Source organism: Arachis hypogaea, chromosome 14 (genome assembly GCF_003086295.3).
Source record: "Arachis hypogaea cultivar Tifrunner chromosome 14, arahy.Tifrunner.gnm2.J5K5, whole genome shotgun sequence".
NCBI classification, from domain to species: Eukaryota; Viridiplantae; Streptophyta; class Magnoliopsida; order Fabales; family Fabaceae; genus Arachis; species Arachis hypogaea.
The window spans coordinates 178,202-201,704 of record NC_092049.1 but is presented as its reverse complement, the minus strand read 5'-3'; the positions used below and the strand labels follow the sequence as shown (position 1 = coordinate 201,704).

Here is a 23,503-nt window from a genome sequence, read left to right as displayed (position 1 = left end):
TAAGATTTACCATTTGACCATTGATGCTTTCATAAAAATTTAATAAATGCAGGATGTTTGAATATGCTTCATGATTAGCCTTACAGAATAAGATGGAATCATCAGCAAAGAGGAGGTTGTTGACATTGGGACGTCGCCTATGTATCTGAAGACCCTGAATTAATCTGTTTTGTTCTGCCTTATGTAGCAAGAAGGAGAGATCTTCTACACAGAAAAGAAAAAGATAGGGAGATAGAGAATCTCCTTGTCGAATACCTCTATTTGGTTTGAAGAAATCATAGGGTTGTCCTTCCACAATGACAAAATAAGAAATAGTTGTCACTAATTCTCGAATCCACATGATCCACCAGGAGTCAAAACTGAACTTCTCCAATATAAACCAAAGAAAGTGCTATTCCACCATATCATATGTCTTACTCATATATAATTTTAGCGCCATTTTATTTTCGAGTCCTCTTTTTTTGTTCTTCAAGTAATGCATACACTCATGAGCAATTATGATATTATCAGAGATTAATTTGCATTTAATAAAAGTACTTTGCATAGGGTTAATTAGTCTATTCATCATACTTTGAAGTCTATGTACAACTACTTTAGAGATAATCTTGTAAAAGATCGAGGATAGGCTTATTGGTCTTACCAAAGTCATATCTTTAGAATCAGAAATCTTGGGAATAAGACAGATCTGAGTGTGGCTAAAACCCTTCAAAATTCTATCCCTTGAAAAGAAGCTCTTAACTGCTCGAAACACATCACCACTAGGTATGTTCCAGAAGTTTTGAAAAAAATTTACTGTCATACCATCATCTCCTAGAGCACTTTGAGGATGAATGCTAAATGTTGCACGTTTCACTTCTTCTATAGTCGTTGGTCTTTGAAGCCTACGGTTCATGTGAGCTGTAGCCTTAAGTTCAAAATCAGTAAACAGAGGTTCAGAGTTCTCATGACAAGTGGAGGAGAAGATGTCCTTGAAATAAAATTCAGCCACAGAAGCAATACCAGCATTTGAAGTAGCCACTTCACCATCATTGCTAGTTAGTTGCCAAATTTTATTTCTTCGGGTTCAATTTTTAAATTTTTGATGGAAGAAAACTGTATTATGATCAACGGATTTGAGCCATTTGACTCTAGACTTATCTTTCCAATAAGATTCCTCATTTTGCAATGCTTTCTCAAGTTTGTCCTCTATTTCTAAAATGATGTCGCCTCCATGAATTCCTGCTAAACGAAGTTCCTCTAATTCAGACTGTAGTAAATCAATGTCCACCTTCGAATTAGATATGTGTTCTTGCTGCCATCTGACAATCTTATGCCGACAATGCTTTATTTTTTGAGCTAGGATATACATGGCCGAACTATCAATCTGTTCGTACCAAACCTCTCTAATAACCTGTCTTATTTCATCATTGAAACTCCATCTTTCTTGAAATTTGAATCGCCGTTTAGATTTCTCAGTTCTTGGATTAGAGTTTAATAGAAGGGGGGAGTGATCCGATCCTAATTCTGACAATCTAAGAATCGATGCATTGGGATAGAGTTGCTGCCAATCAACTGCTACCAGAAATCGGTCCAGTCTTTCCTGTATCAACTCATCACTACTCCACCTATTCAACTAAGTGAATGCTCTTCCAATCATACCAATATCAATCAAAAAATTATCATTAATAAAACTGTTAAAAAATTATTAAAAATATAAGATGGTATATATGTATATGATATGTGAGTTATAAGATAGGAAGAGTTTTAAGTGTACCGAAAATATCGGTGTTCCAGTTGTTTTAACCGTTGATTTAAATTATAAAAAATATATATAATATATATTAATTGAAATCAACGATTAAAATAACTGGAACACTATTTTCGGTACACTTAAAAATTTTCCTATAAAATATGTAAAGTTAGAGCATAAGACATTAAGACTCGTACTTTGTTAAAAGGTAAAGAATATTAAATCATTAGTTTAATGAGTTGAAATAATTATATTGATGTTATGATGTGTAATTGTTAAGTTGATCGTAATTATCATTATTAAGATTGTCTATTATGAGCTGAAAATGAATAATTGCATTAAGACAAATAAAATCGAGTCATAACTCTTCTTGTAGCATTTGAATGGCTTAATGTTCAACAAGGATCAAAGAATGAAAATTAAAAGGTTATGTTAGATATTCAATGACTTTCTTGAACAACATGAATAACGGACCTTAAATTTAGTTATTATTACTTTATTAGATATTAATTATCTATGTCACTAATTAAATTTAGAATTAATTTATTTTTTTAATTTTATTGTTTACATTGTTTAACATTGTTATTGTGTATCTATATATTTTACTAGGTAGATAATAATTTTTGTGAATAATGTGAACAATGTGCTCTAAAATTGGCCTAATAAAATAAAAATACACTACACCTCAAATTATCCATCTAAATCTTAATATTAGGATAACCATCTGCACACCTAATAAATTGAACATCCGATATATCCATTATTCATATTATTTATTATTTTCATTGTTTACCTATACTTTTTCCTTTTATAAATATTGAGTTGATTTACTCTCTAATTTGATACGAGATTTAAGCGATTAATTTAGATTCTAAATACTATGAAATAATAAAGTAAAGTAGAATTTGACTTGGTTAAAAAAAATCATATAAATGATATATAACACATGATAATGATCCGACCTAGCAAAATGTTGACCTAAAATATGAAACTTGTTACAATTGGACATCGAGACCCAAATTTAAAAGTTGTTAAAGAAAGTGTTCTGATGTGGTGAGCCTTCTAAGGTGTATAGCTCGTCTTCTGTAGGATTGATTTCGTTTGAAATGGGTTAGATATACGTCAGACTCTAAAAAAATTGGTAATAATAGATACTTGTAAAAACATTTCGACATTTAAGTAAATAAAAATAAAAAATGATATATTGTGTATTTAGAATGAATAATACACCTCTTTCTTTCTTAGGTTATTTGTTATATAAAATATTTTTCTCCTAACGTGATTATTGTTTCTCCTTATTTTATGATAAGTCAACATAATGTTCAGACCCGTTTTTCTTTTATTTTCGTGACTTACCTATAGTAAAAATAATCACGTCTTATAAAATTTATTGTACTAATACCGATTTATTAGGCGGCTGATAATGAATTATAATGGATGAATCAGAAAATATTCAATTACTTAAACTGATATGATATAAACTATATGCCAATATAATATGCTCGTAATTTTTTGTATAAAAAAATTTGAATGATTATTATAAAGATTCATAATGAAGCTCAAGAAAAAGACATTGGGCCATATTTTGCATATGAAACTCACACTGTCACACATATGAAAAATCATTTAATTACGAGGGCCTGATAAGTGACGAGGCATGCATGCTTTGTATCATATTTAAATTTCTGAAGAAAAGTCTATATTCGAAGGCTTTCCCTTTCCCTCTAAAATGGGTTGCTATCAAACAGAGAGAACTTATATTAAGGACAGTTCCTTTTCTAATATCTTAATAAAGAAGCACGAAAAGGACATGATCCCTACCTGGACTACAGCACAGGTCGATTATATTCCGACTAATTGGGCCTGATCTCCCAACATGGTTTTCATTTTCTAATTGGGCCTGGCCCAAGTCCAAAAAAGATGAAGTTGTCCAATTTCTTTGGTAAGCGGTGGGACCCAGGAATTTAAACAGCCCGTTACTTTATTGTTATTGTTATATCGTGAGGCGTGAGTCGTGACTCGTGAGCATTGAGCAACAGAGCCACCGCGCAACGCACAAAAAGTATCCGTTACTATACAACTCTCTTCCCTCTATCACACTGCTCTCTCTTCATTTCACAGATTTTCCTCTTCCGAAGAATCTGGTTTTCGGACTTAAATTCCGCATTTTCTCCGCCGTGTGATTCCATCTTCCTCCGCTTCCACCACCGCCGAGCCGTCCTTCCTCACCTCCAAGTACTTATTATTTTCATTCCTTTCTTACATCATGTTTCTTTCTCTCACGACAGTGTTTTTACTTTTTCGAAGAAATGCAGTTCAAACTGGAAAAGGAAAGATCAAGAAAAAATAAAAAAGAAAGAAAATAATAATAAAAGAAAATTTAGGAACATCGCATCACATGAGCAGGGATTTCAAATCGCCATGGAGATTTAGTGGAGTTGCATAATTTTAGAAGCTTCGGATCGTGCTAGATTCTATCTAGATAGCTCAAACTGCATTTGTTACTTTTGTAAATCTCATTTCGTATCCTCATGAAGCGTGGATTTCCTTTTCCATTTTGTCCTCTAACTCGGAAACTTTATTAAAACGAGTATTAAGGCAGTGAGCTCATCCGTAAAAGCTAGCTCTCTTCCTGTTCATATTTGTTCTTTCGTATCTCTGTTTTTCAACCATTTTCTCTTTTTGGAAATTAAGAGTTGGAAAATGCTCTTGATGATGTGTGATCGGTGATGATAATTTTGCAGAGATTTAGAGAGGAGCACAATGGGGGAAACACCTCCAGCGGCAACACCGATGTCTAAGATACAGAGGAACCTTTTATGTACACCTGGTGGTGGTGCCAAATTTAAGGAGGAGAAGATTCGCGTAACGGTTCGTATGAGGCCACTCAACCGCAAGGAACAAGCCATGTACGACCTTATTGCCTGGGAATGCTTGGATGAGCACTCCATTATCTTCAAGAATCCAAATCAAGACAGGCCTGCCACACCATACACCTTCGGTATTTTCTCATGTTGCCTTCAAAAGTGCTCATGCTTTGCATGTATTATTACGTCTTTTCTTTTCTTTCCATATATATAATGAGATTTAAACTTAGGCATCATGCATGTTACAAACCGTTGATTTTGGTAACTGAACTTATTCATAAATAGGAATTTCCAAATTTAAATTTATGTTTCTTTATAAATGGAAATTACTGTCATCAATGTCGTTGATTCTTTTTCATTTAATTTGAATTTAAGTTTGTTGGACTGAAGCTAGTCGTCTTTTTTAAGTGTCAATTTCCTATTATAAAATACAAGTAGTCTACAACTATTTTAATACTTTATTATGTCACAGATAAGGTTTTTGCTCCCTCATGCTCAACACAGAAGGTTTATGAAGAAGGGGCTAGGGATGTAGCTTTATCGGCACTTTCAGGAATCAATGGTAATTTTGAGCTAAACCTTACTTGAAGATTTTTTTCTCCCTCTCTTAGGGCCCTATTGAATGTTCCTTAACTTGTTTCCACCTTTTTAGCAACAATTTTTGCCTATGGGCAGACTAGCAGTGGAAAGACCTTCACAATGAGAGGCATCACGGAAAATGCTATTAAGGACATCTACAATTACATCAAGAATGTGAGTTACTCTTGATGCGTATTTTAGTTACATCTGCTGATGGCTATTTATGCATCAGTTAAAAAATTTGAAGAAAAGATGTTTTTTATTTTTTTATTTTATTTTTTGAATGATTTGAATCCTCCTATGAACAAGTGTAATTGCAATGATTCGTGGTAAATGCTTCCATTATGAATATATATTGATTTCAATTTACAGAAACCTGAAAGGCATTTCATCTTGAAATTCGCTGCATTGGAAATCTATAATGAGACAGTTATAGACCTTCTAAATCGTGAATCCGGTCCTCTTCGGCTTTTAGATGACCCAGAGGTATAGTTCACGTGTATAAATTGAATTAATTAATCAGATCCTTTGATAGTAATTGTTGATTTTCTTTGGATACAGAGAGGGACTATTGTAGAAAAGCTGAATGAAGAAGTAGCTAAAGATGGTCAACATTTAAGGCATTTAATTGGCATCTGTGAAGGTAATTATCAAACCTGGATTACTTTGTTAGTTTTTTTCTCTCTTCTTTATTGTGCATCTGTTGACATAGTGCTGCTGCTCAGATGTTATTTTTTTCACCATGGCAAATTTCTGATCTACATTTTCCTCCGTAGAGACCATACCATGAAGTTTGTAAAAAGAAATTTAGCATTTATATGTACCTTACACTCAATGTGAGAAGCTGTAATTATGTTATTAGAATGTAAATTGTCACTCAATATTTCCCTATTATTGTTCACCTGTAAAATATTGTATCTGCAGCTCAGAGGCAAGTAGGGGAAACTGCTTTAAATGATAAAAGCTCAAGATCGCATCAAATAGTCAGGCTGGTAAGCTCTACTAATGAAATGTACTTTTTATTTATAAATGATATGTATGCATTTGAAGTGTTTCATCTCCATTAGGCTCTTCACTTCTCTCCATAATCAGTATTTATTTGTTTCTAACTTTCTATAAATATTTCAGACTCTCGAGAGCAGCCTTCGTGAAAGTTCAGGCCATGTGAAGTCTTACGTTGCTAGTTTGGTATGTATATCTGCATATCTTGACCTGAAATTCTTGATAATGAGATAATCATATTGATCATTGTGCTGTAACTTAATAGAATTTTGTGGATCTTGCTGGAAGTGAACGCATCTCTCAAACAAATACATGTGGAGTCAGATTGAAGGAAGGCAACCACATCAACCGAAGCTTATTGACACTTGCAACAGTCATTAGGAAGCTAAGGTAAGTCATTAATAGAGTTTTGAAACATATCCAAATAGGCTACGCTTTCTTATTTTACAAAATAGTCATAACAACCAGTATTACCAGCTATGATCATCAAAAGGCCTAAGTTCTTATCTAATACCTAACAAGGCATATCACACTGAAAAGTTGTTTGAGGAACTAAATTCAGGTGACTATATCTAGTTTGTGACAGCTTTTGTTTGAGGAAGTTGGGTAATCTTAAATTGTATTCATTATTGCGATCTAGTAAAGACCTTTGGTGCTACTTGATTTGGTCAGTATAAAGGAGTCTAACTCTGCATTCGGAGTTTTTTTTGTTTTGCAGTGGTGGTAAACGTGGTCACATACCATACAGAGATTCAAAACTGACCCGAATATTGCAATCTTCAATAGGAGGAAATGCTCGAACAGCAATTATATGTACCATAAGTCCGTCCTTAAGTCACGTGGAGCAAACAAAAAATACTTTAACATTTGCTACCAGTGCAAAGGAAGTCGTTAATAATGCCCGTGTGAATATGGTATGAGTATGACATAAATGGCTAAACATGATTTGCTTGAAGAATAGATTAGTGTTACTTGTCTTAGTCGTATTAGTTTCTCTTTTTTAATTCTTTATTAATTTTTTTTTGAGGGAAAGTGAATTACTTTTTTACACTTCTTTCTCCTGAAAATTTGGTTTCTAAAATAGAATCATGCAAAATTTAGTACTAAATGTCCCTTGACTCCAGAAGTTAAGATTATCGATGATACTAAATATCACTCGAGTGAAATCCCTCTTTTTGATAACGTGATGATTGTTTTTCGACAGGTTGTCTCAGATAAGACACTAGTTAGACAGTTGCAAAAGGAAGTTGCCAGACTCGAAGGGGAGCTAAGAAGCCCTGAACTTTCTTCTTCATCTTCATGTCTAAGGTCATTGCTAGCTGAAAAGGAGTTAAAAATTACTCAGGTAAAAAAATCTCAGTTATTGGTTGTTGGTCTTAAGTCATAATGACATTTAAAATATGAGTGTGTTTTTTGCATTATCTCTTGGTTCAATATATATGTGGCCTTCTAGATGTGCCTTCTAGGAATATCACATCTTATAAAATAAAAAGGAAGATTTAAAAAGGAATATCACACCTTTTAGCGTTCAATAGGCTTTCATAAATGTATGTAAAACTGAAAAGGACCTAGAAAATAAGTACAGCAACTACTTACATAATTAAATACTCCTAACAGAACACTTTTGCATTGCATAATGGAACAAATCCTGAGAACTGGCTTTCAGCTAAATGGAAGAGTTAACTGTCAAATAACCTACAGTGGCTTTTCTTGAGAATAATTGACAAACACAAATTTGCAGATGGAAAAGGATATGGAAGACCTGAGACGCCAGAGAGACCTTGCACAATCTCAACTTGAGCTTGAAAGAAGAGCAAATAAAGTTCATAAGGTATTTGGAACGATCATATTGCAAATTCTGATATCACATTACTTTAGCTTTTATTTATTCTTTCTCAGTCACAATATGTATGATGCAGGGTTCAAATGATCATGGGTCCTCAGTTGTCAGATGTCTTTCTTTTCCTGAAGAAAATGAATCAGCAATTGGTAAACACACTCCTGACCAAAGAAAGGTGGTAGGCAGGCAGGCAATGCTAAAGAATTTATTAGCTTCCCCTGATCCATCCATACTGGTTGGTGAAATTCGGAAGCTTGAGCATCGGCAGCTGCAGCTTTGTGAGGATGCAAATCGGGCACTTGAGGTTCTGCACAAGGATTTTGCTACTCACAACCTTGGAAATCAGGAAACTGCCGAAACAATGTCAAAAGTACTGTCTGAAATAAAAGACTTGGTAATAGCTGGCTCTAGTCCAGAAGAAATTGTGACTGCAGATAAGGCTGACCTGATGAAAAAAATAAGCCAGTTAAAAAATCAAGGAAACACCATTGCATCTCTAGAAAGAAAACTGGAGAATGTTCAAAAATCTATAGATAAGCTGGTCTCCACTTTTGGTACGGAGGAGACACCAGACAGCAAGACCCAGCTGAGAAGGAAAAAAATTCTTCCTTTCACCTTAAGCAACAGCCCAAATATGCAACACATAATACGTGCTCCTTGCTCACCTCTCTCCTCTTCTTGTAAAGCAATGGAACCTGAAATCGAGAACAGGGTACCCACAAACAATAATATTGGTGGTGGTGGTACAATTGCAAGGTTACATAAGGATAATCCGAGAAAGGGTGATGAAAGTTGTATTTCTATTCTATCAAGGGAAGGAAGCCCAGCTGCACGGCAATCAAAATCAGTGGATGTGAAAAAGATTCAGAAAATGTTTAAGAATGCTGCCGAGGAGAACATTAAGAGCTTTAAAGTTTATGTTGCAGAGTTAAAAGAACTAGTGGCAAAACTGCATTACCAGAAGCAGCTTCTTGTTTGCCAGGTAATATATATTTGGCTGCTTTTCTCTGCTAGTACTTACTATGGTATGTTTTATTCATCTTAATTTTTTTTTTGTTAGCCTGTGGCGGATCATGTTTGCCTAACTTAAATAGTAATTCATTGTGCTCGTTGAATAGTTAATATACTGGTGTTGATATTTTTCTGCCGTGTACTGGTTTTAGGTTTTGGAGCTTGAGGCTAACAAGTCTGCAAATGAAGAAACAGATACAACTGGTGGATCTCCCATACCATGGGAGTTTCTATTTGAACAGCAGAGACAGCAAATTATCATGTTATGGCATTTGTGCCACATTTCTCTCGTGCATAGGACACAGTTTTATCTTTTGTTAAGGGGAGATCCTTCTGATCGGATATATATGGAAGTTGAATTTAGAAGATTGACATGGTTGGAGCAGCACCTGGCAGAGCTTGGGAATGCTAGTCCTGCACTTCTCGGTGATGAGCCTGCAGGCCATGTTTCAGCAAGGTGCACGGCTTACAAGAAATAGTGTCTTTCAAACTGTTACCTCTATAAAATACTAGTTGTGACTAAACATTGTTTTCTTGTTCTTTGTTTCCTTGTCAAATGCACAGCATCAGAGCTCTAAGGCAAGAAAGAGAGTACCTAGCTAAAAGGGTGAACTCTAAACTTACAGCAGAGGAGAGGGAACTACTTTATGCAAAATGGGAAGTTCCTCCAGTTGGAAAACAAAGGAGACTGCAATTTATAAACAAATTGTGGACTGACCCTTACGATATGCACCACGTGCAAGAAAGCGCTGAAATTGTAGCGAAGCTCATTGATTTCTGTGGATCTGATGAAAATAGCAAGGACATGTTTGAATTAAACTTTGCAAGCCCTTACAATAAGAAAACATGGGGTGGATGGAACTTCATATCCAATCTTCTAAATTTGTAAACACACAATAAAAGTATTTTAAAAGTATTTTAAATGCTCCAACAAATTATATTGCATTTTTTCTCAAATAACTCATCCGAGCCGCACTCTTAACCTCCCAAATAGATGTTAGAGGAGTGATGTTGCAACTTTTGATAATGCCACTATTTTCTTATGTCTGAATTACCCTCCATATTATTTATTTCCCTTGGTCATAGAAAAAAAAGCATACAAAGTTCAGCGTAATTTTAATAATAATCAATAAAAAAAGTAACATTATCGATTAAGAAAAAGTCTAAAAAGCCAGATATAACATAAGTTGATTATAAAATGAATAACATTTCAATTTTTTTTTCTAAATCCTATAATAAGAATAAACATCTTTTTAAATATAATCACAAGTTATAACAATTTTTAAAATATACTCAAAAATTAATTTAACAATTTTAATAATTTGAATTAATTAAATATATCACTGAATTAAATTTTGATGTATTAGTATGACACATAATCATCTAATCATATCTTTTAAATGATAAATAAATTATTTTTATTAATACAATATTATATAATTAAATGTATATAAAATTTATTTGTACTAACAAATTTGCAATGCATCAAAATTAAATTAAAAAAAAATCCAATAGAAAATAAAATCGAAACAAAGTAGCAAATCCACGGCAAAAAAGGGTTACTAAAGGTTGTGTTTGGAGTTGGTAAGATATTTGAGTTAAAGTAAATAGGGTTTTCGCATCACCTGTTTACCTCAGTCCTCAGAAAACCCAGAGAGAGTTCGAGAGAGAAGAGAGAGAGAGAGAGAGAGACGTTGGTAAAAGAAAAAGATGGGAAGAGAAGCACCAAAGCAGCAGCAGCCGCCGGTTGCATACACAGTAGAGCAGCTTGTTGCCGTAAATCGATATAATCCCGATATTCTTGCCGATCTCGAAAACTATGTCAACGAACAGGTTCCTATTCCCCTTCTCCCCTGTCTTCTTCTTTGGGTTTTTCTTCTATCATGCAAAAGTCTCTCAAAATCACAAATTCCTTTTTGTTTTTCACCAGGTTTCGTCGCAAACCTACAGCCTCGACGCAAATCTCTGCCTTCTTCGCCTCTACCAGGTAAATATTTATTTATTATAATTTTCGTTACTATTATTTTTTTTATTTCGTCACTGGTTTTAGGATCAATTACTAAATTCAGCTCACGAAGTTGTTACTGGGTCACAAATAATAGTTTTTTTTCCTTTGGATTTATCACTGCAGTTTGAACCGGATAAGATGAGTTCTCAGATTGTAGCCCGCATTTTGGTTAAGGTGTGCTTAATACGCTTTTGTGTCTGGTTTCGATTTCATGGCACTATTTGTATTGCTTGTTGTGAATAGTTTATGTCAGCACATGATTAAATCTCTTATTTATTTGTTTGTTTGTGAACAGGCCCTTATGGCAATGCCAGCTCCAGATTTCAGCCTGTGTCTCTTTTTGATTCCTGAGCGGGTGGTATGTTTCTCGAACTAGTCTCCTCTTGCAGCAGTTCTTATTGATTTTCTGTACATATAAGTAGAGATTTGAATAAATGAATTTATAACTAAGTTTACAAAATCAGAAAGGTGTTTTGCAGCCACTGGTGTTCCAGGAATGTTGCATTTGTATTTGAATTGGGCTCATTGTGTTGATGATTAGTTCAGTTTTGTTTTTCTTTTATCACACTTTGTGCCATGTTAATATTTTTTTTATTTGTGATTCTTAGCAAATGGAGGAGCAGTTTAAGACACTGATTGTTCTGTCACACTATTTGGAGGTACGCAACAGCTTTGTTATTCTAGCCTTGGGCACTTGTTTGAAATTATAAGCTAATCCTTGTCTACTCCTCAGACAGGAAGGTTTCGTCAGTTCTGGGATGAAGCAGCAAAAAATCGTCATATAGTTGATGCCGTTCCAGGTATTACATTATGTATTTTATTTTATAATTCATGGAATAATGATTATTGGCTGTTTACCAATCAATGAATTTTGAAGAATGTAAACCAGTAGATAGATTTGAAATTTCTATTCACAAGAATTTATAGTTTGGTCATGCTGTTACTGCTTAAGTATACTTTGCTCCATCTGATTAGTTGTGTCAAGTGCCATTGGGAAGCTTGTTTGTCTTGAAATTAAGCATGTATATGATATATCATTACATTATTTACTACTATTACAGAATGCTGTCATATGTTCACTCTTAGTGCTCATGTTTGTCATATGCTAAGACACTGACTTCAATTGGTAATCAAAAATTCAAAATGCAGGATTTGAGCAGGCAGTCCAAGGCTATGCTATTCATGTCCTTTCCTTGACTTACCAAAAGGTTCCTAGAACTGTGCTTGCTGAGGTATGCTTGTAATTGTGCTTGTAGCATTGTTGAAGCTTGAGTTCATATATCGCTGGAACCAAATACACATTCTCTTAAGTGCTAGTTGAACATGTTTGAGGTGATGGGATGACACATGTTTATAGTACAACAATACTAGGGTTTAATATTACTGTTGACTGGTGTTCTGAAGTTTGTTGGGAACCGTGGTTTGTATGAAGATTGTTTTTGTTTTCATTACTTTCTAATACGAGTATGATTGTTGCATTGATCTCTGTAACTACAAATTTTAAAATGGTTTGTTCTTTGTGAAATGCACAGGCAATCAACATAGAAGGTTTATCCTTGGACAAATTCCTCGAGCACCAAGTAGCCAACTATGGTTGGGTCATAGAGAAGAGCCAAGGCAAGGGTCAGCTCATTGTCCTTCCCAAAAATGAATTTAATGACCCAGTTTTGAAGAAAAATTCCTCAGATAGTGTACCATTGGAGCATATTACTCGCATCTTTCCCATTCTTAGTTGACTTTTCTGCGGCTGGACTACATTTTTTATTTATTCCACTGGAAATTTGAGATCAGTTGCAACAAAATCTAGTGGTGCGCCTTGCTTTAGTTTGATATTTGGTGGACTTATATCGTAGTTTGCTCAGATTTTGCATTAATATCGGGAGAATTAATTTTCTTTAATGCGATTAATTATCCACTAAAGAGCAGCTGCTGCTGCTGCTTTTTATTATTATTGTTATTTTTTTGGTATTGAAACGGAGCAGCATTATTATTATTGTTATTATTATTGAGCTTCTTGTTTTACCTACTAGATTTAAGTGTAATTATTAAATAACAACTATGTTATGTGTACACTAAAATCAGTCACTACTATAAAATACATGTTAGAATATAAAATATACATTGAAAATTAACTAAATATGTATTTATACTCATAAATGATGGTTGATTTTGGTGGTTAATTTTAGTATATAAATAGATGGAATAAATTTTGTTGTGGCCTTGAATTCTGTGGCCTAACTTGTATTAGGCGAGAAAACCAGTTGCGACCCATTGGCACCTGGTTTTTCATTTATTACGATAGCGTGAAGAATTCTCTTCCTTGTGAACTTTCCAGCTTAGAATTTCACTAGCATATGTGCCTAAAATTTAAGAGTTACCTATTAAATCGATACTCAAAAGATTCATACGCTGATAAAAACAAGCCTAAAAGATTTGAATGACAAAAAAGTCTCGAGTTTTTAATTTGAAAAACGTACCCATCCATCAATGAATTTCATTTCCGACAATGTTAAATGCTGATCTAGCTAACGGAATGGATGCTAACTCTTAATCTTTCACTACTTATGTGGCATTTTAAATAATTCACTTCTTTAATGCTTAGTCTTTTTCTCCTCTCAGCTTTCACCTACGATTCACAAGTGAGTTTTGTTCCATTTCATTTCGAGTTCATTTATTCAATTTGAGGTAATCATTAATCAACTTGTGGCTTGTACATCAAATCTTGGGCTACTGTGTTGAGAAGAACTATCTTTTTTCTTTGTTGGTAGTGTCTTGGACTTTCTTGCTATGCATTTGCTCGCACCATGTCTCCATCTTGCTCCATGATTTGCAACCAAGAACCGCTACAGAAGGGAGAGTGACAACTGAACTATTAGTGTTTAGGGTTCACCCAAATTGAATTGGGGGTTTTGTATTTCCAGCTTGTACATTGTTAAAATTAATTAAAAATAACACAAATAATGAAAGACTAAAACAGTTGGCCAGATCAACTATCCCATTAGCCAGACCAACATTTAATGTTAAAAGCACATTTTTGTTGACACCTGAATCTTTTGAGCACCAACTCAAAAAACATTAATCATGAAACAAGTACTTGATGTGATAGTGCTCGTGTTGTGATCCAACTAGAAACTGAACCAGTTTGCAATGAAACTAAATAAGTTAGGCTTTTCAGTAGTTTACAAAATGATCAGTATCATAGAAAAAAGTAGCATTGGGTAATTTGGAGTTTACAGGAAATTTATTGCTTTTCCTAAGAACCGCAAAACAGAAAAACACTACTATTGGTACTAAGCCCAAATAACAGTGTTCTCATGAATTATACATTGCAGTAAGTTATTAAAAAGAATCAATTAACTGCATTTCTAAGAAGTGGAGGTCCCACTAGACAGGGTAACGATATGTACAAGTGCACCTACTATCATATTTTAACTGGTGAAAAGGGTTAAGAAATACAGCCAGCTGCAGGGAAACAACATCATCAATAAAGGAGATAAGAGCGGGAAAACTTAGAAGAATTTTTACAACCGTTTGCTATGTACTCTTTTTTGCTATGCTTCTTGGGATTTGATGGAGATTTTGCACCAACTAATGCTGCATGTCACTACCAAGAAAGGCCCCAGGATTCTTCCTTAGCATCTTACAGAGAAGCCTACTCAAATGTAGTCCTTTTCCTTATCATTGAGATCTTTCTAGTGTTCTTCTAATCAAGCAGAGGACGCCAACTCAATGGGAAAGATGTTCATTACTATCATTGCTTGCTTGCAGATGTTCTCAATGGCAAAGTGTCTGACCATAAGTTACCCATTCAACAAAAGTGTCAGGGAATTCATCCGGCACGTTGGACTTGGCATCACTTTGTGCATTACCACAAGATAACTCTGATTCAGCTCGTTCCCTTCCCTGATAATTATATTTCACAGAATTATTACTCGTATTCCCTCAGGAATGTCACACACTTGACATATGGTGACACCTACTATGATCATTTTTAATCGGTATACTCCTACTGGTCCAAGAACGGGATTGATTTTTTACTTGGTCTGTTTTAGTTTCCTTCCCAAACAGGATAAATCCTTCGTTTTTATAAAAGGCAAGTGCCTGCTGGGTTTAAACAAGATCCATGCTACAAGAACTAGATACATTGCATTTTAGTGGAATCTAATATTATAGTATAATCAGAAGGGTAGTAAAAACCTTGAGGCTGGAACTGGCCAAATCACTAGTGGATGGAGCAGCTTCTACCATTCCATTGGTAATATTTTCTGAAGAAAGCCCGGTAACTGGAGAGTTGGTAATTGATGACCTGCTTTCAGTTGAAAGATAAACACAACTGTTTTTTGTTAAAATGAGAATATATCTCTAGAAGGAAGGAAAGAAATACAACAAATTTTGGAGATGATCAGAAATCAGGAGTTACTAGCACCCCCATATACTCAGTGAGAGATACTTCACTATAAAATTTATAAAATCTAACCATACCCCATTGTGCTCTTATATTCTTTCCCGCAATACAACATTCTTGATGGAAGGAATACATAATGACATAATGTTAGAAAGTGTCACCTGTCATATAGCTCATCTTCACATGAATTCCCAGAAGAAGATAGCCAATCCAAGTCAACAAAGTTGGAGCAGCTGAAAGAATCCCCGTGATCAGAATAGTAAATATGGTCACTTTCATGGAAGCGTTCTCGTTGCATGTCTCCAAAAAGCTGTCTCCGAGGCATTGAGGGAGTATACCTACATTGGGAAAAGAATTAAAAAATTGCATATCATCACGTGAACTTGTATGGACAAAGAAACAGCAACTGGCAAAATCCCAACATAAGTTTCCAACTAATATCAGCATGGTGGGAGCCTATTAACAAAGTTTAGATTTCAAATTAGAAATTGCACTCTCTTAATTGGCATTCCAATGTTCAAACACATCAGAGGCTAAAAGTTTGAGAAGAATGTTTTGAATGGAATAAACTTCTTCCATCTTCCGGTTTATGCAGGTTCAAGTGTATTTATTATGTTAGTTACTATACAGATGTTCTCGAACAGAAAGATTGGATGTTCTCAAACAGAAAGATTGCTAAATTCTCTCACGAATCATGATCACAGTACAAAAGAGAGAAGATGCATAAAATGGGATGCTGACAAACTATCTCCTGTATGAAACAGATTGAAACTCAAATTGGCATGGAGACAGAATAAAAACCTTGAAAATGACATGTCACTCTCAGTAGTAGATATATCAGGAGATGACTCGCAAAAGGGCTTGCTTGCTTCTCCAGATCGGTCTGGCATGCTTGCATTTGAGAATTGTTCATCCTTGGCATCCGGGGCTGACATAGGTGTAGAAGTATCACGAAGAATGTTTCCGTCTGAGAAGGATCTCTTCATAATTGACCTAAGAAACAAAATTTCAGAGTTACCACAAAGGGTTAACAGCAGATATTTTTAATGGAATAGCTGCATGTTATCAGGACGTTTTGCAGCAAGGTTGTAATTATTATGAATGTGGTATCTATAAACTCATTTCTGATACTCTCTAGACTTGTTCGTTGTATATTATATCAAACTTGACACTTGTGCTTTTGATGATCCCACATGACCATAGTACTGTAAGGATCAAAAGGGCAAATACTAATCAAATGTTCTGCATATATGTCATTTATTTCAACGTCTTTCTTATTTCTGGTTATTTGATTTACTTCAGATATTTATGCCTAGATCTATTACTACTACTATTTTACACTGGCTGTTATAAAAGATCACCACTACTGGCTGTATATCATATGTCTATTTTTTTCCCTAATATCTCCTAAATGCAACAATTTAACCCCAAGTTTTTTAAACTAGAATTTAGTTTTAGGTTTTGTTATCTTTAGGGGTGAGTTTCATAGATCATGCAATACTATAAGGAAGGAGATGGCGAACAGCTTAAGTTCTAAAGAGTAGAAACCTTTACACAAAACTGATTCAAGGAATATTATGCAACAAAGGTATCTTCTACATAAATAGCGTTCAGATACCTTGCATCATCATCTCGATATCTCCCTGCATCAAAGTGCTGATCTGCACCCAACTCCCATAGAGCAGGTTTACCATGTGGCTCTAAATCTCCCAAGAATCTGTGCAAATTAGGTAGGAAAGAATCACCTCATGATTGTATAAAAGAGTAATCATTGAAGATCACAGAAAGATCTTTACTAACAGGAAATATATAACAAAGGCATCAACTGCCAAAAATAGACAGACAAAAACCTGCTATTATTTGAGACAAAAGCAAGAAATGCAGGGAGATTGGAGAGTTCAGTCCATCAACAATGTTTTGTTAATTTATTTTACAGTGTACTAGCAGAATTCTTATTTACCTTTTCCTGTATTATCAAACCTTCTTTACATGAAAAGAAATATATTCATATCCCAATCAAAAGCATACTATAAGATTCTTCCAAAAAAGAAGGGAGGGTAGAAACAGAACACACAAGCAACAAACAAACTGGATAAGCAGGATTCTACATTTCTATGATTAATAGATACAAGTCAACCCCTGCAAATGTAACTTGGAAGCACATGAAAGATAAGAAAATGCATTATTGCAGTCCATACACATTAATTGCATCTTGTTTCTCAGCATCCATATATGCATTGCTGTAATAGCGTTGAAGAGTCCTGAAGAACTCCTGTGACTGTATTGCAGCTCTCCATTGGCCTCTCCTCTCCGAAAATATCTACGTAGAAACATTAGTTAAAAGAAAAAACCATCAGACAAGGCTGCTGAACTGTTATGTTACACCATACTACATATCAATTCAATAAAATAATTTTTATATACAATCCAATGACAACTTTCATTCCGCCCATTTAATGATAAAGCGGAATATATCGGGAAAGAAATAAAAAAAGAGCTAAATGTTGATCAGCCTATCAGCAAGGTAACTCCATTCTCACAAATGCAAATATGATTCAACTCTGCATTATGCATAACATCAATTAGTTGTATTCATCATGCCAAATTTATCAATGTTCGCTAAAAACGACACATGAAATACAACAAAGCTAACAAGACAGTTGTATAGCATCCAATTGCTATTATCTGTCTCTGGTTTATCCCTAAAATTGCTGAGGATGATTATTAAAGAAGTCTCCTTTCTTTAACCCCCCCCCCCCAACAAAAAAATTCCCCACCCAATAAAAAAGTTCAAGTAGGTTGATGGTTATCTCATCTACTGCAAAGAATAATTTAGAAGGCCACAAATTGATGTAGCAAAAACATCAATTCACAAGGTTGAGCTCTGAACTGCAGACTGAAATTGCAACTACAAATCACCTTATTGTGTGCAGCAGAACCACCATACTGATGTGCAAGTGTATCACCCATCCGCTCATAAAACCCCATAAGATCATCAGCTACGGGATCATTGATGTCAATCCTTGGGTGTTCTATAACTCCCAAAGCATGGAGCTGGCGGCCAAGTGCGGCCAACCCATATGCATACTGAGCAACATTTGTGCGATCTAAGCAGTCTATGCAATTGGTCCTGAGCACACCCCTCTGCAACATGGGTGGTTTGATAGAATTATTTCCATCAGCATCATTATCTCGTCCACTAGGTTTCCTCTCTAAATTATTAGCATCCTCGTTTTCATCACCAACATGTCCAGCAGGTGACAAGCTTTCCTTATCGACATTACTGGAAGCCAAACTTAACATCAGTTCACATGAAAAGCCAGTGAAACAATTTCCAGTATTCCAACTCTCCACAAAGGATTTATTGCTTTTTTAGTTAACATTGCTTTGTTTGTTCTGTGAAAAAGTGTAAATAACTTTTCTTATGTTTTATCTCAAGCCACTACACAAGTACACAGAACAAATCTAAACAATGTTGAAAAGGTAATTGAAAATTTGTAATGAAATGCAAAACTTACTCAGTACACGGCCATTTGAGATAATCTTCTGACCTCAATGTTGGTGGTACTTGGCAGTAGAAAAAACCAGTTAATGTCAAGGCATATGAAGCCACTTTGCCCAAAAGCACCAACACATTTGTAGCTTTGCTGGAAGTTTTTTCCCCAAAAGAAGAGAGAAAAAATAAAAGAGGCACTTTTGAATAAGCTTACTCAGAACAAACAATGCAGTTTGCATCAAAGGGTAAGATGAAAGACACCAACCTTTGAAAATGTTTGTGCAGATCCCAGTGAAGGAACCTAAGCCTGTCCTCCTCAGATAAATCTTTATTAATGAAATCTATTGCATTAGCAAACTCGGAGCGAAGTATGGATTCACGAGGCTTCTTCTCGTGCGTCTGTTGTAAAAGCATATCATTAATCTCCTCAAAAAGCTCATAAAACGTAAATGAGTCAAATATAAGACACCAAGCCCATCGGCAGAACTTCTACTGTCATTTTAGTATTTAATGTTCTGAGTTTTAGAAAATATTATTATAACATAAAGCTAGTCAAGACATTACCAGATATAACATCAATGTATCATCGCAACCAAGATGCAAGAAAATCTAAAATTGAGATAATTAGATTATATGATGACATGTAATATATAGGGAGGATTATGGGAAATTACCTTTATTAAATTTAAAATTATTATGGGATTTCCATATCTTTTCATAAGATTTTCAAAATGAAGTCTGGTGGCTTGATAATTCTGATCCTTCTTTGACACTGGTGGGAAGAATGCATTTATTAGCAAACATAAGGACATTAACACGTGAAAGGAAAGAAGTTATGGGGGAAAAGATATCTTTGCAAGTATTGCCATATTCATGAAATTGGAATACATACATATAATATCTGGTTTAATATTTAGACGTGAAGTTTCCTGCGACCAGAAAAGAGGGATCGAACCACGGTTCTGAACAACAGAACTTATTTGGATGGGTAGACCTTCTGGAACATCTTCAAATACGATTTGTTCTGTCTCAACATCATTAGCAACTCTACCATTCTCATTCACACCTCGCCTTAAATATCTGCAAAATAAAAATATATAAATAAAGCCATGAATTTGCATGTATCATTTGAACTTGAACACTTGCAGCCATACCCATCCTTCAAATTTTTATGATTGCATCACAAGCAAAAGTAAAGAACATTTCATGTATCATTTCATATCTAGTACCCATTACACATTCCAACTTCAAAGGCATAGTGACCAAATCATGAGAAAGGCAACTCATATACTGTGAAGGTTTCATACTATATTTTATAGAATCAGATGTATAACACTATAACCAACCACAGAATATACATGATCACGTTGTAACAAGTTACAGTGTTTAAAAGGATAAAGATAACACAATGAAGACTACAGACCTAGTTCCAGCATAATGACGTGATCGCCTTGCAATAAGTGTGAGTATGAAATCCTGCCCAGATATCGTTAGTGTGTCCTAGCAAAGCCACAAGTTAAGTACCATAATGTTACTTCGGCATAGCAGGGATTCGGCAAATTGTAAAGCCACCAAATATTTAACAAGATTACTCAACTAGCTTAACAGTATTCAATGGATTTTTAAAGTGTCGTTCATCTCACCTGTTTAAAATAGCCATAAACTAGAGCAACTGTCCAAAGAGTATTCTGGAGGTGATTCCTAATTCCTCGTGTCAAGAATTCATTCCACACAAACATGGTCTCATAAAGGACATGGCCTGTCTCATTATCACACATGTTTCTTTGAAGACTACGCATAATGTGATATGAGTAGCTGAAAAAGAAATCCTTTGTAAGGTCGACTGTGCACAGCAGCTTCTTGTATCTAAAATACCAATGAGAAAAATCATATAAGTAATAAAAAATGTGAACAGAAAATGAGGCAAAAATGCTGCGTTTAAATTCAATGATGGCACAAGAGAAAAATAAAAACACCTAGCACAACACAATCATGTCCTATTTCATCATTGACAAATTCCCAATCAAAATAATTTCTCCTCAACAAATCTGTGCCACTGTTTTATAAGTTATTTTTTATATATTTGGATAAAATAGGAAGAATGTATCAAGAAATTTTTACATGAGGTTCTGTTCAAATTAAAAGAAATATGAACAGAGGAGAATAAAAATAGTGTAAACATCGGACAGAGGGATATAATCAGCAGGATAACTAAAGACGAAAGTAAAATTAGAAAAAAGAAGAAAAAAGAAAGAGACTTAGTTTGATAGCATGTGGAATTGTAAAGACCTGTTTTCGTGTTTAGAATTGATGATATCAGGCCGAACCAAAGAATTAGGCAGCGGAATCATCTCAGTCTTTGAGACAGCATATACTGTGTGACCACAGATTGCACCAATTTGCCTTCTTTTCGTTATAAGCAGCATGTAGTAAGGTCCCAGAAATTTGATGAACCCTAAAGCATAGAAGCAGAATAACATATTATGATAAGTGCTAATAATTTGTCAGCATGCGCGGAAGACGTTATGGATCTACATACCAACAATTCCATAACAAGTTGTAACAAATTTCAGGCCACCCGTGGCCTTGTTACCCTCATGTATCCGGCGCAACAGATCAGAACATTCACTTTCTGTGTATGTGGTTGAATCTTCCCGCAAGTTTAGCTCACAAGGATCTAGGCGATCAATCTTTAACACTCTCCAATATGTCCTGCTCTTGTCCCTTCCTATCATATAAAAGTTCTGTGGCACAAAACAAATTCAAAAGGTAAAAACGTTTCAAAGAAAAGGAGTGGACAATAAGAACTGCAACCTCAACAAAGTTTCCAATCTTATAGCCCACTATTTCTTCCAAACAGTTCATACTGCGAAGCATCTAAAGCTTGAAATGAGGCTCACTTTAAAAAGATGAGTTTAGGCAAAAGATACATAATACTTCGAGGTTAAAAATGACTAGGAAGCATCAATATAATCTCAAACGACAAGACAAAAAATAACATTTCAGAAAGACAACGCTGAACGAGGTTATAAACTCTATGAGTACTCTCTATGGTGCAAAATACCAAATGTTTGAAAGTTCAACATGCATATTGCAGTCTACCATGCAAAATCAGATGTTTTCAATGCTCAGCTGGTTTCATGCTTCATCCAAAAACATTCAACACTGCAATATCAGTACTAATAGCCAGTTGCAAGATGACGAGTGCCGTATAACTACAAAAGCTTATAAATACATAAAAACTGTAAAAATCCCTTTTCACTTGCATGTCATAACTTTATATGAATATGAATCAGAAATCAGTACACTGATAAAATCTTTGACCTGAAGTGAAATAAAAATTACACAAAATTTTCAACGATGCGGTACAAATCACATGAGGAATTCAAAGAGATCTTACTACAACAATAGCAGATACCAAACTAGAATAAAATTAAGCAAAACATATGAAAGAAATAAGAAAAGGGAGATTACCGATCGAGTCTCGTAGAGCCTGAATTTCTGCATACAAACGTGCGAAGGAAGACTAACTTCTTCAGAGGCAGGAGGAGAAGGAGGAGGAGGAGAGTGAGGAGAAGGCTCATTCTCTGAAGACGCCATGACTCTTTCTATCTCAGTTTCAGATCCCTCCCCCGAGCCTCAGGCTCAGGGAAACTATCAAAATGGCATGCAAACAGTGCCACCAAAAAAACGAAGAAGAAAAAAAGACTCTTTTTTTTTTACCAGAATTCAGAATCGCCGCATTGCAGAACACAAAACCATATCCTGAACTCTAGGTTGCTTGCTTCAGATACAGTATTATTTGTCAAACACAGATTCGAAATCATTAATCTTCCATCATAATTTCAGCTCCACCACCAGAACCACCAATCCCACCGCCTTGCAGTTACACCCACCTATCTCCTATAACCCAATAACGACCCAGTATTCCTCACTTGAGCTTCAATACACCCAGATCAAAAAATTGACAACCCAGAAACAAAAAATTGAATTTTTATTTTCTTTTTCTATATCTATATCTCTATATGTCTGCTATTATTGAGTTGGAATATGCCTTTGTACCTTAGGGTAGAGCGGAAACAGCATGTGGGTATTTTAATTATGGAATCTTTTTAGAAAGGGAAAACAAGATACGAGGAGAAGATCAAGCACAGAAAACTGGGTTAGAAAACTGGAAAAAGGAGAAGATTTCGGAGGTTCCAGAACAAAAAGTTGAAAACCACGGGTGCAGAAACAAGAGCTTCTAATTATTGATTCAATGTTTTTTATTTTCTATTTTTTATTCTAGTTTTTTCTTTAAAAAATAATTTTATCTTTCTTCCGAACGATAGTGGAAAAGTGGCAGATGTGAGCAACAATTAAAAGTTTAAAACTACATCACATCGAATATATATAATTTATATTTATATTTATTTTTTTTATGGTATTTCTCCACTCAACATATCAAGAACTAATCTATCGAATCCAAACTCTATTGAAAAGTTTATTGTTAGCCATCAGAATTCGAACCCCAACACTTAAACAAACTAGTGAGCTAATTACTAGACTAACCTACTTGATTAATAA

General features: G+C 34.8%; 3 protein-coding genes and 1 long non-coding RNA gene across 4 annotated transcripts; 2 read left to right on the top strand and 2 right to left on the bottom strand.

The window, feature by feature from the left end:
• Nucleotides 1-3,740: 3,740 nt before the first annotated feature.
• On the top strand, nt 3,741-9,963 carry LOC112740750 (kinesin-like protein KIN-7B). The gene is made up of 15 exons (XM_025789347.3): nt 3,741-3,964; nt 4,474-4,730; nt 5,069-5,158; nt 5,249-5,349; nt 5,548-5,661; nt 5,737-5,818; nt 6,100-6,167; nt 6,304-6,363; nt 6,443-6,567; nt 6,896-7,091; nt 7,382-7,522; nt 7,919-8,008; nt 8,097-8,999; nt 9,181-9,485; nt 9,593-9,963. Exons 2-15 carry the CDS (start codon nt 4,493-4,495, stop codon nt 9,915-9,917), a joined length of 2,838 nt encoding a protein of 945 aa, XP_025645132.1. The 5' UTR covers nt 3,741-3,964; nt 4,474-4,492; the 3' UTR covers nt 9,918-9,963.
• On the bottom strand, nt 7,676-10,059 carry LOC140178406 (uncharacterized). The gene is made up of 2 exons (XR_011871582.1): nt 8,633-10,059; nt 7,676-8,462 (listed from the first exon to the last, which is right to left on the bottom strand). It is a non-coding gene; the product is annotated as an uncharacterized lncRNA (long non-coding RNA).
• Nucleotides 10,060-10,554: 495 nt separating this feature from the next.
• LOC112740749 (eukaryotic translation initiation factor 3 subunit K) lies at nt 10,555-13,065 on the top strand. Its single transcript, XM_025789346.3, has 8 exons — nt 10,555-10,861; nt 10,959-11,015; nt 11,160-11,210; nt 11,332-11,394; nt 11,645-11,695; nt 11,770-11,836; nt 12,186-12,268; nt 12,569-13,065. Exons 1-8 carry the CDS (start codon nt 10,739-10,741, stop codon nt 12,770-12,772), a joined length of 699 nt encoding a protein of 232 aa, XP_025645131.1. The 5' UTR covers nt 10,555-10,738; the 3' UTR covers nt 12,773-13,065.
• Nucleotides 13,066-14,177: 1,112 nt separating this feature from the next.
• Nucleotides 14,178-23,311, bottom strand: LOC112740747 (phosphoinositide phosphatase SAC3). Its single transcript, XM_025789345.3, has 16 exons — nt 22,412-23,311; nt 21,477-21,681; nt 21,227-21,392; nt 20,581-20,803; nt 20,361-20,437; nt 19,830-20,017; nt 19,612-19,709; nt 19,203-19,336; nt 18,960-19,088; nt 18,361-18,724; nt 17,640-17,761; nt 17,060-17,158; nt 16,243-16,434; nt 15,603-15,779; nt 15,234-15,342; nt 14,178-14,939 (listed from the first exon to the last, which is right to left on the bottom strand). Exons 1-16 carry the CDS (start codon nt 22,535-22,537, stop codon nt 14,811-14,813), a joined length of 2,538 nt encoding a protein of 845 aa, XP_025645130.1. The 5' UTR covers nt 22,538-23,311; the 3' UTR covers nt 14,178-14,810.
• Nucleotides 23,312-23,503: the final 192 nt, after the last annotated feature.